Here is a 15,897-nt window from a genome sequence, read left to right as displayed (position 1 = left end):
AGGAAGCGCGCCGCCTTCAGTCGCACGCAAGGCTTCGAGGGGAGGAGGGCGCATTCTACTCCGGGCAGCCCATGCGGCCGCGTGAGCCCGGCGGATACGCTGTATCTTGAAACTTCATTTTTTTTTAATTTGAAAGCCATCTACGACGGGCACACAGTACACGCTGAGCCGTGTTTTCAAGACGTAGTTCGCGTTGATGAGAGCGGGTGCACAAAGGTGAATGCGCTCGCTGCTGCTACCGCATTTCCTCACTGCAGCGTTTTGACAGCGAGTTTCTGCGGTCATCGAGTGAGATGTGTTCACGTTGGCTTGAGCGCGCGTGACGCCATGCTTGTTAATTTAGTTATATTCACTTCATCCTCATACCTACATCAGTCCTCGGGCAAGTATTTCATTCCGCATTGGTCATCCACTTCAAGTTGCCCAGCCACGTGCGCACACTACTACGTTTGCCTCACGATTCCTTCCACGCTCAGCCTCGGACTGCAACGGCCTTCCACACGACATCGCCGCAATCGCCTGCCCACCCACATTTTTCAACTGTATAACTGCGATATCCAATAGCGAGCAAATTTGTACTTAAATTCCTTTTATTGTGCATTTAATTTGTTTTATATTTGATACCAACCCCTTATGTAATACCCCAAATACATGGTCCTGTAAAAAAATATATATTATGGGGTTTTACGTGCCAAAACCACTTTCTGATTATGACGCACGCCGTAGTCGAAGACTCCGGAAATTTCGACCACCTGGGTTTCCTTAACGTGCACCTAAATCTAAGTACACGGGTGTTTTCGCATTTCGCCCCCATCGAAATGCGGCCGCCGTGGTCGGGATTCGATGCCGCAACCTCGTGCTCAGCAGCCCAACACCATAGCCACTGAGCAACCACGGCAGGTCGGGTGTCCTTTAAGGTAATTAGGTGAAGTGAAGTGAAGCTTCTTGTGGGCATCGCCCAATGCCTCGCCCGAGCCATGCTTTGCCTAAGCGAACTCGCTCCAAAGTGTGCCGTACGGCGACTTTGCTTCCACAAATCTATATGTTCGGCGATTTTATTGCACTAAACGCCTGCAACTGAACGCCTGTAAAGGCGTTTAGTGCAATGTGGTTAGTTTTTTACTGTACTGACTAATTACGCCTGTACCGTTTTTTACGTTCTCTGGGACTAATTCTCTCCTTTTATCTCGCTGAGCTGTACAATTTCGTGCTATTTGAGACTAGCTACGACGCTCTGTAGGCGTGAAAGGGCCTTTTCTTTCTGGAAGTCGTTACGAGATACCCAGATACCAAATACACCAAACCCATCTGAAGTCAGCTGAGATGACCTTGTCTTCAAAACACAGGTTAGTGTGCGCGTTAAGTACATGAGGTGCCGTGAAATAAACCTAGAAAAAGAAGCAGGCGAACCGTTTATACTTCTTATTTCTAAACATCTGCCTAATTGCATTCAATAGAATGCGCATATATATCGCATACCACAAACATCATCTAGTGAAGTTAACTTTATAAACTATACGAACACTGGACGGTTCGCAGCAGGAAGCAAACCGCCGGTGAGTTGAACGTCTACCAAGCCATGATGACACTACCCGTGCGAAATACAGAAACAAACTTCACATGCAAATGCCTTCTCAACTCTGGGTAAGCTTCTGACGGGAAGAAATTAAAGCAGACATGAGAAGTGGGTATCGATGGTGCGATTAACAGTACAAGCATGCCGCATCTCGGGCAGCCTTGCTAAAGTTCTAAAGTGTATCGTAGCATGTCCTAGCATGGCACAAGAACGCGGTCATTATGGCGTCGTTCAAGCGCCAAAATAAATTCCACCTCATGACGTTGTCCATCGTTTTCTCAATCTGTGCAGAGCCCATACTACGAATACCGGAACTTTCACAGTGGTTTGCCTTCTGTTCTTAAAACGAATGACTGACATTGGTGTGCTGCGGAATACCAGAACGCAGTGTGGCCGCAGTGCAAGCTGCAACATTTGGTAACACTTCGTTTAACCACGGTGCGTTAGGAACGTTTTCGTGTTGCACTGACCTGCGCTCTCGCCAAAAAAAAAAAAATCCCCATACATCAGTGATGGTTGCTGCCGACTAATGTACATAAGCAGCTAAACAGAAAACAGTGGTCGTAATGGTAGTTTTGTGTGCTGAAGTCGAGACAAGACGGCGCCTTCAAGCAACATTTAGTCTCGTGTGCTCCTCGTGAATCCGTGCTTGAAAACATCAAACGCTGGTCGAATAAGAGATGTCGCAGGCTGAAGCCAACATTTAGACAATTGTGGTGGGCTTGCTCCACTTCGCCCCTGCCTTCGTCAGGACCTTGACAAGACATAGTGAACTTGTCGTAACGCTGGCTTCAGTCCCCCCCCCCCCCTATGACGTTCCTTGTTCCACCACCGTTATTCACCTCAAGTACGATATCGCACTCAAGTCTCTATCTTCCTGTCATCTTCCCTCTTCTCTAGCTTAACTGAGTGTCACGAGATGGCGTAAACCCACCGCCCCTTTCCAAAGGGGACGCTCATAGCATCCATCCATCCACGGAACACCTGAGCGCTTCGCCTTTTGCGGTATTCCGAAAACTGCGATAGTTCACGGATAGGCTACATCTCTTTAGTGATTCGCGTGCGTAAAACAAGGTGCGGTGAATGGCCTCCATGTGAAGGCGCCGCCTTTCGGAAAACGGTTCGGGCTGCTTCCGACACCAGCGAACGCATAGTCAGAGCGGCTCGCTTGCGTCAGTAAACTGCCAGCACCAGCGATGGTTGCAGCGCCAATCTGTAGCAGCTCAAGCTAGATAAACGTGAAGGCTTTCATCCGCAGATGCATCAAGACGGTGTTGTTACGCGAGCATCCATGCAGTAGTCACCGCACTAGCACTACACAACAAACCGAATATGCGGTCCACATCCACTGCCGCAACTGTTTCCTGATGGCAGAGAAGAGTCAGAGAATTAAATGTCTTTATAACCCGTAACCAGACGACGAAAAGTCGTAGTATGGTGTCATGGTTCCCGGTCCGGAGTCTTTGAACATCCACGGACAGTCCATTCAAATAAAGCTGGATCATCGCTCACTAAATGAACACGGCAATGAGGACGTTACGAAGAGCGCAGAGAGTTGTTCTTTTTTTTAGAAGACGTTCTCTTCCGCAGGTGAAAGAGAATGACTTCGCGATTTCCAGTCCAAGACGCATTGAGCACACTCACTGAAAGTCCTTGTCACTTAGTGGATCCAGTTCAACAACAAAAATGTCTTTCGTAAAGAGAAATATTCGGTATATCTGGTGACACGTAATGGTGACGACAAGATGAACCGCGAGAGATCAAATGTCAAAAAGGCGCTATGAACTCCCTGTGTCATTTCGTCAATTGTCCATTGTCTTTGTGTCGTAAGGTAACCGATTAAGAGCCGTACTCTCTGCCGATCACTATAGGGTATAATACGCTTTCAGCACGCATTATTCGTTGGATATGCGAGCGGATGGAGGACATCCGCCACTCCAATGAGATGCCGAGATGCTCCTTACGTCACGGAAAAATTAAAGTGTCTCCGAAAGTAGTAGACCAGGGATACGGCCTCAACAATTACTTCGCTGCGAGTCTTAGCAAGGTCACTTTGCGAGAAGCCATTTACCACCCATCCCGCACGTTCTGGGCACACCACTGCGTCCTCACAGAGTTCAAAGCCTTCGCTCAGTTCCTCTGACAGACTGTGAAAAAAGGAGAAACTTCGTGAAGTAGCACTGAAACTGTCCAGCCATATATAGATTACACTTTGCAAGTCGCGACCTCTGACCGTAGAATACGTACCAAAGAACTCTTGCGGTGCGAGTCTTATCCTCAGCATGTTGCGTGAGACATTCCACACATTCTGGGTACATGGTGGCGACTTCAGAATGTTCGACGCCTTTATATACCAAGGCACTTCTGACAGAGACGGCACTTGGTAAAGTCATCTTGAGACTGACCAGTTCTGGTTGACAGCGATGAAACCATACGGCTCCAATTTCTCTATCTACGAGTCTTGGGGCATGTTGCAGAATACCTTCCGCACATTCCAGACACATGACGCCGTCGTTAAGCAGTTGTCAAAAATCGTAACCCAAATGACTCTTGTCATTTGGATTACGATTTCGCCTTCGTAACCCAAATGACTCTAACACGCAGAAGTTGGTAAGGTGACAGTGAGGCTGGCCACAAACCAGTTAAAGTTTAACCAAGAGCATGAGGTGCATTTGCACTTTGTGGAGAAATGGCTGCATCTTCTCAGCGTTCGAAGCCTTCATAGTCCAGATGTTTCTGACGTATACAGGTAGCACTAGGCGAAGCGACATTGAGACGGCCAAGTTGTAGTTCCCAGCGTTCTCCCGGACCCGTCCCAGGAGTACGGTTCCGACAATTACTCCACTGCAAGCCTCAGCAAAAGCACGCTGTGAAGGGTCACGAGTGTGTCTTGGCCTTCACAGCCCACGTGCCTCTGACGTAGGCAGCTCTTAGGTAAAATGGCATTGCGACTGGCCAGTACTAGATTACAGTGCTCAAACCGTGACCCTAGTGCCGGCACTCGAGGTACTGGCAATCGGAGTGCTTTCATGAGCGTCCCCGGGGCTCGAGCAGCTGCTGCACTCTCCTTCGCTATCGGTCGTCGACTCTTCGTCGCCGGAACTGTCGCTAGGGTCGCTAGCGTCGAGGCCCCTGGGAGTCTCGCAGCCGCCCTTCGGGGCCTCGTAGCGTCCGTTGCTCAGCGAAGGAGGAGGAGGAGGAGGCGGAAGCACTAGACCGGAAGTCAGAGGCTTGGTCACATCCGGCGGTTCGGAAGCCGCGGTCGCCGCACTTGTCGCCGGAATCCTGACCAGGTAAGGTGCTGCCGGATGGGCGGCCTTGGTGGTGTGCCGGACCGGCTGTGGAGCGCCGTGCCTCGCAGTTCGCAGGTGGCGCATCCTTCGCCAAGCCTCAGGAATGCCTGCAACAAAAAAAATTTGGGACCTCTTAAACAGCCTTGTCTGATTCCGGTAGCGTAAGTATGCAAAACAACATCGGTGCAAAACCGAAGGCTTTGATTACGAATAGACGCGTCGAAGAAAGCTCACATAAAGAACAAACGCGGCAAGTTCTTGCTTGCCCGAGGACGAGGAGATTTCAATGAAGAGAAAGGAGGAGAGGTCGGCCTGGAGAGCGTGTCACTATTGTGCTACTCCTCACTGGGGTTCACCGGAAACGACGCAAAAGCCAATGGGGCTTTTGCATTGCCCAGGGGGCGCTGCGAAAATGGTGCTAAAAAGCGCCCTCTGTCATCAACTGGGTAGTACCAAGCTCGGTCGTCTACTTCGGAAAGCACGTTTACAATAAGGACCCGCCACTTTTTGTTTTTTTTTTTTTTTGTACCGCGGCTTACAGCGAATATCGGGCGCCGAAGATTCTTTTTCAGGGGTGGCACGCTGCGTAAAGGCAATAACTTATGCGACGCCGAATACGTGTAAGCCGTTAAAAGAAATAAGCGTCGAAGTTTTAGCGCGGTGTCAATCGCAAGTGAAGCGAGTCGCGTACGAAGTTGAACTTCAGGTAAGGTTTGCACGCTGCTAGATTCAGGCGCACAAACGCGAGGAAATGCTTGCTATAAATGAATTCCCAGCAGCGATAAGCCGGCACCGTGTGTACGGAACTGCTCGAGCGCACGACGGTACGCGTGGCGACGGCAGCGGTCTTCCGACATGCCGCGAAACGGCGGGCCTCCTGCAATATTTGTTGACTGCATGCCGCTAGACAAGTAGTTATGCCTGCTGCACTGTAGTAGCGGCCATCTGTCCCTTTAGCAATTGATAAATAACTGATGCAATGCTATGAGCTCGCCGTAACGTACGTGCGAATCGCGCGAGCTCGTGCGCTGCTCGCTTGATGTAGCTTTTAATGACAGCGCTCGAACATCGATGTGCTGCAATCAATACTACCTTGTTGCGCTGCCTCAACGTGCTGGCTTGAGGTCAAGGATAGGCACATTTAACTCTCTAACCTGTGCTGCTCGTAGTGGGGTAGTGAATTGTCACCGAATCAGCCCGACCACTTGTGCTCATTTGCACGCACCACTTCGCACGGGTCGAATTGTTAATTGTCCCTGTGGCCACGGGTCTCGAATCGTGAATCACCAGCCATGCCTGCTGCTATGTCGGTCTGCCGTCGGGACTGTAGGTGCAAAAGACCGTATTTTAGAACGCAGATAAGCAAGGTTCAGGACAGGCGAAGCAGTCAGCATGGCGCGAAGTTTCGCTTACCCAGCGCGACGAACTGCAGCTAACCAGCGCGCCCGACGCTCCGCTTCGTGAGGCCTTGAAGGAAAACGGTAGAATCTGACGTTGGGATTCAGGCCTTCTTGTTCATGGCAGCCCACGACGCAGAAATAACGACGGTGACGCTTTTTCGAGGCTGAGATAGGTCTCTCCGGATCGGCGTCGCCGATTCCTTCTGCTTCCAGCATTACGTCTCACGGAGAGTCCGTTTTCGTTAAACTATAGGCTGCGACGAGCTCGCAGCGTGGTCGGCGTGCATGGTCTATGAGAAGTGACGAGCCTTTTCACACTCGCAACAGGGCAGAAAAAAGTGCGAATCGACGCAAAACTCGGTCTAGAAACGTGCTTCGCCACAGCCAGGGCTCAATACGACCCAAGCTGGTACGACCCAGATGTTTCCCGCGCCGCCACCAGGCATCGCTACTATACCTCAAACTCCAGCGCAAGACGCCCGTATACGTGACAGGGTCCCTATTTTGCAGCGCTCATTTCACTTTCCATTGTTGTTTTTTTTCTTCCCGTGTGTCGCGCTAAGTGGCCAAACAAAACGACTGCGGCGGCGTGGCGTAATCCGAAGCAATGACTGGCGCCGAAGAGAATGGAAAATGAAGCGGATCGTTAGAAAAGAAGCCCCCCACACACCGTGGCGTGAAGGCAAAATAAGCACACTTGCACGGTCCTGGGATCTGCGTCATATCCGCTTGCCACTGGCTGTCCACCCAGTCTACTAAAGCGATGTTTAAAGGCTGATAATTAAAGGACTAGGCGAACTAGCAGCCCCGCGACTTTGGCCAGACTACTTCGACGGCAGACACCGGCCATTTGTGACCAGTTCAGCAAGAGTTAAATTTCCTTGGCATTAAAACATTTCGTCGGTCGCTCCCCTTCTTCACTCGGTACTCAAATCGCGAAAGGTGTGCCGTCAAGCGCACTCACTCTTGCTGGAGATGGGCGGGGCGTCGCATCGGCGCACCACTAGCAAGACGGCGGCCACGGCGAGCAGCATGCCGGCCAGGGCGCCGAACACGATGCCCACGATGACGCCCGCGTTTGCACCGGCCGAAGGCTGCGCCCGGGCGCCCACCAGGCCCTTGAGCTGGAGCCTGCGTGTCCGGTGACGCGCCAGTTATGCAGGGCGAGAACTTGGTTGATTCCTCCGCTATTGTCGGAAGACGGGAAAGGTTGACCGACTGATTGGCTGACTTGACTGACCGACCGATTGACTCGGTGATTAGAAACGCGTCCACTTGGTTGATTCCTCAGCTATTTTTTTTATCGTAGCGCGAAGTGACACGGACAGAGACTAGAAGCAGACAGGACGAGCGCTAATAGTCTCTGTCCGTGTCACTTCGCGCTACAATCAAACATCATGTTACCGTACCAAATCGCCCAACTTTCTATCCTTTTGCATTACATCCCTCCGCTGTTGTCGGGAGGCGGGCAAGGTTGACTGACTGATTGGCTGACTTGGCTGACCGACCGATTGACTCGGTGATTAGAAACGCGTCCACTTGGTTGATTCCTCCGCTATTGTCGGGAGACGGGAAACGTTGACCGAGTAATTGGCCGACTTGCCGATTGACTAACTGAGCGGCTGACTTCATTCAACGGCCGATTGACTCGGTGATTGGTCGGCCGACCGTCTGGTTCTACCGATAACTGACTGACTCGTCGAACAGCTGGCTCACTGATTTGCTGACTGTCTGATTAGATGAGTTAATAGCTGACTGCTTGTATAATTGGCTCTATGGCTCGATTTTGTTAGCCGACTGATTGACTGACCGGCAATAAGATTGGCTGATTGACCAAATCGTTGTAGTACTGAGTCTTCATGATAGACTGAGTGGCTGATTGTTTGACTGGTTGACTCGCTATCTCGCAGGTTACCTTGACCGAGCGACCGACTGTCTGACTGAATGTGATTGATGCGCACAGCGACGGAGGAGTAACATGCCGATTTCGTTATTTCTACACAGTTGTCAATATACGTCGATTACAAGGCAGTACGGAATAGGCTGATAGATCGATAGGTTGATAAGAGTGCGTTTAACGCCACGCGGAGGTATACCTGCGCAGCATGTCGAAGTACGACTGGACCATGGACTCGAGTCCGAGGAAAAAGTCGCAGTTGGCGAAGTGGCCGCGGCTCTCCAGGTAGATCTGGTCAGCCACTTCCTGCGGGAACACGTCCGACACGGCCGGTCCCACCAGGGTGTGTGACTGCGCATTCGTTGTAGTAACGACCGGAAGTGTCCAGTTGTAGTAAGCAAAAATAATTAGCAAGTTTGAAATGAAGAACAGCACACAAAAGGTAAAAAATATGTATCAAAGGATCCTCACTCAAACGGCCACATCGCTATATCAGCGTAATTACTGCGAATAGCCATTCGAAATAAGAAATCGGACTTACAGGCATAGTATCCCCGCCCTTGCTTCAAAAGTGCCTGATAGGCCGAAGAATCTACAAGAAACACTCGCAATATTTAACAAAATCCGCCGGACAGTAAGTACTCTGTGTGCTTCTTTGTCCTCGCCTTGTCTCGTATTTTGCGCTGTTTCGTTCAAAGGTGCCGCCGGACGGACATTCTTGTTCCCTTATCTCTGGCTACGGTGCACCGTTCTGGGCAGCTCCCGAGCCCGTCTTCTCCGGCTACGTGCGGTGTGCTTCTGACGTCACAGGCGGCTGTGCAGCTAGGTGCTGCCCGCTGCGAACGTGCCAATGAACGTGCGCGTTCAACCCATCTTTTTGTTTTCCTAGCGCCTAATTACTGTCGGCTGAGAAATGTACAACGCAAAGATAACAAAAGCTAGCCTTTAGCCCGATGAGTGTTAAAAGAACGCTCGTATCCTCTGAAAAAAACCGTCACCATCATCATCGTTAACGTAAGGCACATTCCCTCACGGAGACGTCATGACATAGTTATTCGGGCGGCCCGTACTTGCTTGTCCTTTGTAGAGATGAGCAGCAGTATGTCGTCGTCGCAGTTGCCCAGATTCCACTGCTTGCGCAGCGTCTCCGCGAAGATGCGCACGGCTTCCGAGATCGGCTGGCTGCAATATAGATTGTCTGATCAGTCGATCGATCGATGCAATAACCTATTGACCGCTTCATCGACTGGCTGTTTGTCTGACGCACAAATTAAATGACCAGTCCAATCGAATGACTGATTGGCTGATGAAATGTTCGACGCACATATTCATCGATTGGTTCGTTGATTTATCGATTGGATGACTGGCTGATAGATCGAATGATTTTCTGTTCAAGTACAGAATGACTGATTATTTATCAGATCGATCAGTCAACTTGCTGATTTACTGATGAATTGATTGTCTATTTGAGCCCAGGGTGATTTGTTCCGGCTGTTCGAGCCCACAGAGACTGATTTGTCATCCGAATGACAGATTGCATAATCTATTGATTGTGTTGTGTACATATTAGCTTAATGATTGGGCAATACGATTTATTTATTTATTTATTTATTTATTTATTTATTTATTTATGGGAGTGCGCTCACTTTTTAGGCCGGTTAATGTGCTCCACGATGGCAACGCCCAGTGTTATGCCCCTGGCGTGCGACTTCCCGCACGTTGGGCAGATGCAGAGGGTCTCGTTTCTGATGCGTTCGATGATCGCGTCCAGGGCGTCCGCTGCGAACGGCAATGAGGTAGCACACGTTGCATAGGTTGGCTCAAGTAATCACCATAGTGTATGTACAACAGATTTAACCCTTCGAACACGATCGGCAGAGACTCGCGTAAAGCGTCACATCAGCAACAACATTTGTTGAGAGGGCTGAAAAAAATGTATGCGTTATACTTCGTTAGCTTTAATTAGGCGTTCCCTCAGTCCGTCATATGCCCTACGTCGTACATTTTACTGTCCATGTGTATTCACTGAGGTTTGCAGCGTGAATATACATATTTTTATTTTATTTCTTTATTTACAGGTACTGTTGGCCGATTGAGCCGTTACAGGGGTGGGGTACAAATATGGCACAAAACGCATCGTGGCTTACATAAAGCAGCACGCTATAGCTAATACATAATAACAGCGTGCCATTATACATAAATATAATACAAAATCTGACTTAACAACCGTTATTTGAAACATAAAGCAGCAATGTGTAGCCGAAAAATGCATCAGCCGAAAAATGCACTACATATACTACAACTTACATCATACACATTACATCACATACATCGCAACATTATGCATATAACAATACTAGATTCTACAACTTACGCGAGAAGCGTTAGATCCATGAGGATTCATTTAGAAAATATTTTGTAACTTCGGTTTCAAAATGTTCTAGAGTTTGAGAATCACATATGGCGTTCGGTAAATCATTCCAGTCTCTTATAGTTCTAGGGAAAAAGAGTATGCGTATGTGTTCACACGAGATTGACATACTAGAAAATTGCTGTGGTGGTCACTTCGTAGACTCCGGACTTGTCGCGGAATTAGGTACTGCGCTGCATCACAGTTAAATAAATTTTGAGAAAGCAAAAACAAGAATTTCAATCTGGCTATGCGACGGCGTATGGGTACATTTACGCGACATACCAGCGACTCTTCATTGAATGGGGTGCTGGTTTGGACGAGTGGGTAGCATTCCGTGACGGCAGGTTTTTACGCCCAAAATAGAGTACGAAGACAGCGGACTCGGCAATCGTGAGCGCACACCTTTAACTGAATTTTATTGGCGAAAGGGCGAGGTTTTATGTACAGACGATATGTGACGTGCATCCTATTGGTAAAAACATGAAATCTCTAAACAAACAAGGTGTAATGTGAAAGCGGTGATGCGTGAAACTGTGGCACCGTCTTCTAGTTCCATGCGCAAAAAGGCTGTACAATTACCAATGAAGCTCTGCAGTTCTGTAGACCTCTTACTGCCGACCCAAGTTAGGAGATAACGACCGACCCAACAAGCTATATACGCGTACTCGCCTTGCTTCTTGTTGATGACCCGGTCCGGGTCGCACACGAACGACGGCCGGTAGCGGTTGCAGTACCGCGGCTGCGTGATCGGGTGCGGGTACTCGTCGACGCGCCAGTACCAGCGCGACTCAGGGTCGTCCTCCTCGGCGCTGCACCAGCTGTCCGCCGACACCGCCACCATGGGGTCGCACGACCACAGCATGGCCGCCAGCAAGATGGCCGCCGCCGCCCTCCCTCCGCGATGGCTGCGGTCCAACATGGCGGCCGCTGACCACACCGCCGCACACGCCGGCAAACGGTTGGCGATACCCGATCGGTCCTGGCGCGCACCGCTCCGGTCAGCCGAGTTGGAGGCACTCCGTCCCTGTCTGACCCGTCGTGGCCCTGACTGGACCCCCGGTTTGTAAGCGGCCTTCCGACGACCTCGTCATGACAGCCTTCTGTGTCGAGGTCATCGGTCACGATGCGTTGGTGTGGCTACGACCGCGGGACAACCCAACTGTTGTGGATTAGTGGAAACGCGGAGTGTGTCTGCCAATGAGAGGGAGAAATTCATTAATTTTCCCTGCTATGCCATAACACTCCAACATAACATAACCAACAAGTACAAGAAAACACTAACAAAGCATGTGGTCGGGCGAATTCTTCCTAAATGGTTCGTGCAGCAACTGCTGAAATTTGCCGCCTAGAAATTGCTCCACAGCTCAACAGTAAACGAAGAATTGAAAAAAAAAAGGAATAACTTATAGCAACCTAAAGCAATGAAGCAATGAGTGAATGGCTTGAAGGAGTGTCGTTCGCCGGGTAACAAGCGCTGTGCAACAGACAAAAGAAATGGATGCGACGGTACACATTTCTCCCGTTGACAATTTTATGCAAAGTGAATAACACGCTCACATATAAGCCCGAATTGGAGTGTGTCGATGCGACCACAATCGAGCTTAAGACGAGGACGAAAAATGCCGGTCGCAGCATTGAAATATACACGTTCTCCTGGATTTGTTCAAACCTCTACAGGGTGTCCCACGCAACTTAGGCCAACATTTAAAAATATAGGAGTCTCACTTAACTGGACAGAACCAAGGTAATGTTCTTGCCTTCACTTGGAGCAAGTCCGACTATTTCTTGTATTACGCCTGATTACATAATTATTAATTAATCAACTTCATGAAATATTATATTCAGAGCAAAAGTGGCAACGAGAGAATTGTAAACCATCGAGGAAAATTCCCGATCCAGCTTTCTGTCGCTCAACACGTGCTACGCAAAACTTTTTTCCAAGCCTGAAAGAAGCTAGCGAAGGGCAGTGAAAGCCATCGAAAGCCAGTGAAGGCTTTCTTATGGCGGTAACTGCCCAGCCTTCTCCGCAATGCGAACGTGTATGCGAACAGCACGCCATGAAGGGCACGGAGGACAATCCTCTCTGCAAGCAGAGACACATACTACAGAAAAACATTACTAACGGGAACAATATATTCAGAAAGAAAATATGGCCTCAGCTGTTGTTTTGCTGGATTGTGCCGGCGTGCAGCCGAGAGTGGCCGCTTAGAACTATGGGGGTGGTCGGGGGGGGGGGGGGGGGAGTCAAATGGCATACTTTGCCCTTTCACTTTTGATAGTGGGGGGGGGGGGCAAATGTCCTTCAAAATCACGCGTAATGACATCATGGGCATTGCAAGGTGCTCGTGGCAAGCACTAAATAACATGCCTGAGATACGCATAATGTGTTGTTTTTTTGTGCTCATATGTCTGCCCCCCCCCCCCCCATCTAGTACCTACAACTAAAAAAAAAAAAACAAGAAAATCTATGCACATTACACATAGTTTTTGTTGCACAACTGCTTAAATTCAGTGTTTTGTCTAGGTCAATGCCAACAACAAGTGTTAGGGCAAGATAAGCATGTCTTTATGCACATGTGTACTCATCCAAAACTTCACAAAGAATCAGCTGCAAGGTCGCCCATGTAGCAGTAGGCAAAATTTAACTTGCTTTTTTGAGCAGAAAAACGTGGCAGTGAATGTCATGCTATTTGTGGTGCCGGTTGACCTACATATATACCTAGATATACTTACTACATGAAGCTGAAAAACAGATGGGCTAGTCTAGGGGCCGCCTGAGAAGGGACATATGTCATATTGGATATATCCAGAGACTAGAGATGAAATCTTTCAAGCAGCTGCTCGGAGAAACTTCCCAAAGTACTTCCAATAACCACAGCTGAGCGAAGCAAGAAGGCTCACCTCTAAACATACACAGAGTTTAACAGGGTGAAGCATGCGTATACTGTATGACATACTTTAACAGCACAAAGATAAGCATGCAAGAAAGAATCGACGGGTGAGCGTTTCTTTTCGTTCAAGTCAGTGTTTGTTGTGGATTCGTGTTCCTACAGCTGAGCAAAATCTCCATTCTTGTATCAGACTATAAGGCTGTTACTTCATAAAGACGTTTTTGCCATTTCAATGCTTGCTTATAAAGGCGCGACATTCACTTATCACAGCTACCTGAGAAAGTCGAACAGCAGTACACGTAAGACCAGAAACAGAGTCAAACAGGTCATGTGATGGCGTTGCACACACAAAATAATGCCAATCAGTTCTCCAGAATGCCGCAAGGTGGAAGAAGTATTCATGAAAGGTAAAACTGTCATCCACCCGAGTGTAGCACGAAGCTACAAAGGAAACCTATAGCAGGTTTCTCAGAAATAGCGCTTCACAGTTGAGGAAAAATTCGTCCTGGTCTTGGCCCTGGTCCTGATCCAGGATGTTACCTTTTACGCAAAATAAGGAAAGAAGAATTTTTTTGACGAAAAAAAGCAAACAGAACACATTGTATGTGGGTACAATTTACCGTTCAAAACAGAAGCACCAAAGCAACATTAGTAAGAAAAACAAAACACGGTTATCTACTAAGTCTGTCACTACCTGGAAAACGTTCACAAATGTATTAAAATTGACAGAGGCGTTTGTAGATCGAGGCAGCCATGAACAACAGCTGCTGCTTCATAGCGGCAACGGCCTTTTCACTCCTACATCAGCCGATGCCGGATCATCATTTTTGCCTGGTGGTGCTGAGGGATAAACGATGTCAGTATGATTACGTAATTATCAAGAAGTATTTTAGGTGTAGGACACACTGACGGCACGCCACTTGATTCTTTTACCGATTGGCTGCTAGAATCTCTGCCTGCGTTCATTCAGAGTCCCCGAGACCGTGTACAAGTGCATAACAATTCAAATACCGATGTTCCCGCACTCGTAAGTGCATACAGACGTCTGATTTGGTACAACATTCTGCGCAACCCAAACTAATATTCAAAGCTGCAGTCCCATACTTCTACAAAGTACCTCATGAGCGCTATACGGTAAAGCATCCGTACCATCAAAGTGTAAGGATGGACAGTGCTAACTAACCAGCCGGTGAATCGATTTATGAGGAAGCCATACGTAAACTTATTTATCAGATCTCAGCGCGGTGCGTTAAAATGCAGCACATGAAACTATTTCAGGCTTAAGTAAATTCTGAGAGAGAAAAAATTTTCAAGGTCCAGCTAAGCTGAGGTGAAACTTTTAAAGGCGGTATGGAAAAATCGCAACCAGAGAAGTCATGAATATGGTTGTGCTCTTTAGATTCATCATATTGTATCGGTAGCAGTGTGGTTGTCTATGAGGTCCAAATTTAAAAAAAAAACGTATTTCACTTTGATTTTTTTTTTCACAAATGTACCTTTTTGTTCAAAATTATTGGTCGCAGAGCTCTCGAGTTTTGCGAAAAGAAGGATAATGGTACACTACCCGTGTGGAACTGAGACGATGTAGATACCTCAAATGCTTAAAGGGCAACGCCGGCGATTTTTCGCTGTCCATTGATCTTAACAAAATTTTGAATATACGTTCTCTTTTTGCACTCTCATTATCAATGCCAAACTATATGGCTGCAAGTCATTTAGTTTTCCTTAAAATGAATTTTAAATATTGGTTGCGTTCCCGACTCATGACTTTCTACTGGCCACCCCGTGCATGCGACGTCAGGGATTACTTCGCCACTGTCGCTGAAATCGTCGCTCAAATCGCCGCTGTCTAGTTCGGAAACTGTAAAAGCTTCCTGTGTCGTCAGGAGACATCAGCGTCGTTTCTTTGGTGTTAGCGCCGCGCGTACTGCGTTTTTAGAACGCGTTCTGCATGTTTACACTATGGCAGTGTATGGTCTGACGTCAGTGACTCATCGTGACGTCACGCGAAGCAGATACCCGTTTCGGTCTCGGTATCTCGTTTATTGCTTATTTAAAGTTATTGATGAGTTTCTAAGCAAATTGAACCACCCTACCGGTGACAGGATTGTCAATGCCATTTGAAAATAATAATATCCTAACATGGTTGCCCTTTAAGTCAAACAATTTCTTTACTTTTTTACACTGTGCAACTGACATTATGACATGCATTTTATTTGTTAACTAAACTTCCATTATCCTGCGGATATTCATGCTAGTTCCAAAGTTGCACGAAGCACTTACTCAAACGTTCACAAAATTTAGTTTACGTGCACCCTCCAGATTTTCAGAAAAAGGTACAAAAGTGTCCTCAAAATACGCTCTGAGAAAGGTGCAAATAAGTCAGTTTGTTAACGTCAGAATGTTGCATTCATCAAAACATTGCAG

At 48.1% G+C, this 15,897-nt stretch overlaps 1 protein-coding gene across 2 annotated transcripts in view; it reads right to left on the bottom strand.

The window, feature by feature from the left end:
• Window positions 1-1,397: 1,397 nt before the first annotated feature.
• Window positions 1,398-15,897, bottom strand: part of LOC142589889 (uncharacterized) — a 29,689-nt gene continuing 15,189 nt past the window's right edge. For both annotated transcript variants that reach the window (XM_075701547.1, XM_075701548.1), the window contains exons 2-7: window positions 11,249-11,770; window positions 9,813-9,945; window positions 9,237-9,348; window positions 8,366-8,517; window positions 7,234-7,400; window positions 1,398-4,976 (exon numbers count right to left, since the gene is read on the bottom strand). In XM_075701547.1, coding sequence (XP_075557662.1) covers window positions 4,552-4,976; window positions 7,234-7,400; window positions 8,366-8,517; window positions 9,237-9,348; window positions 9,813-9,945; window positions 11,249-11,498 — 1,239 coding nt within the window. In that variant the 5' untranslated portion in view covers window positions 11,499-11,770 and the 3' untranslated portion in view covers window positions 1,398-4,551. The remainder of the gene's footprint in view (window positions 4,977-7,233; window positions 7,401-8,365; window positions 8,518-9,236; window positions 9,349-9,812; window positions 9,946-11,248; window positions 11,771-15,897) is intronic.

Source organism: Dermacentor variabilis, chromosome 8 (genome assembly GCF_050947875.1).
Source record: "Dermacentor variabilis isolate Ectoservices chromosome 8, ASM5094787v1, whole genome shotgun sequence".
NCBI classification, from domain to species: domain Eukaryota; kingdom Metazoa; phylum Arthropoda; class Arachnida; order Ixodida; family Ixodidae; genus Dermacentor; species Dermacentor variabilis.
This window is presented reverse-complemented; position numbering and strand designations above follow the sequence as displayed.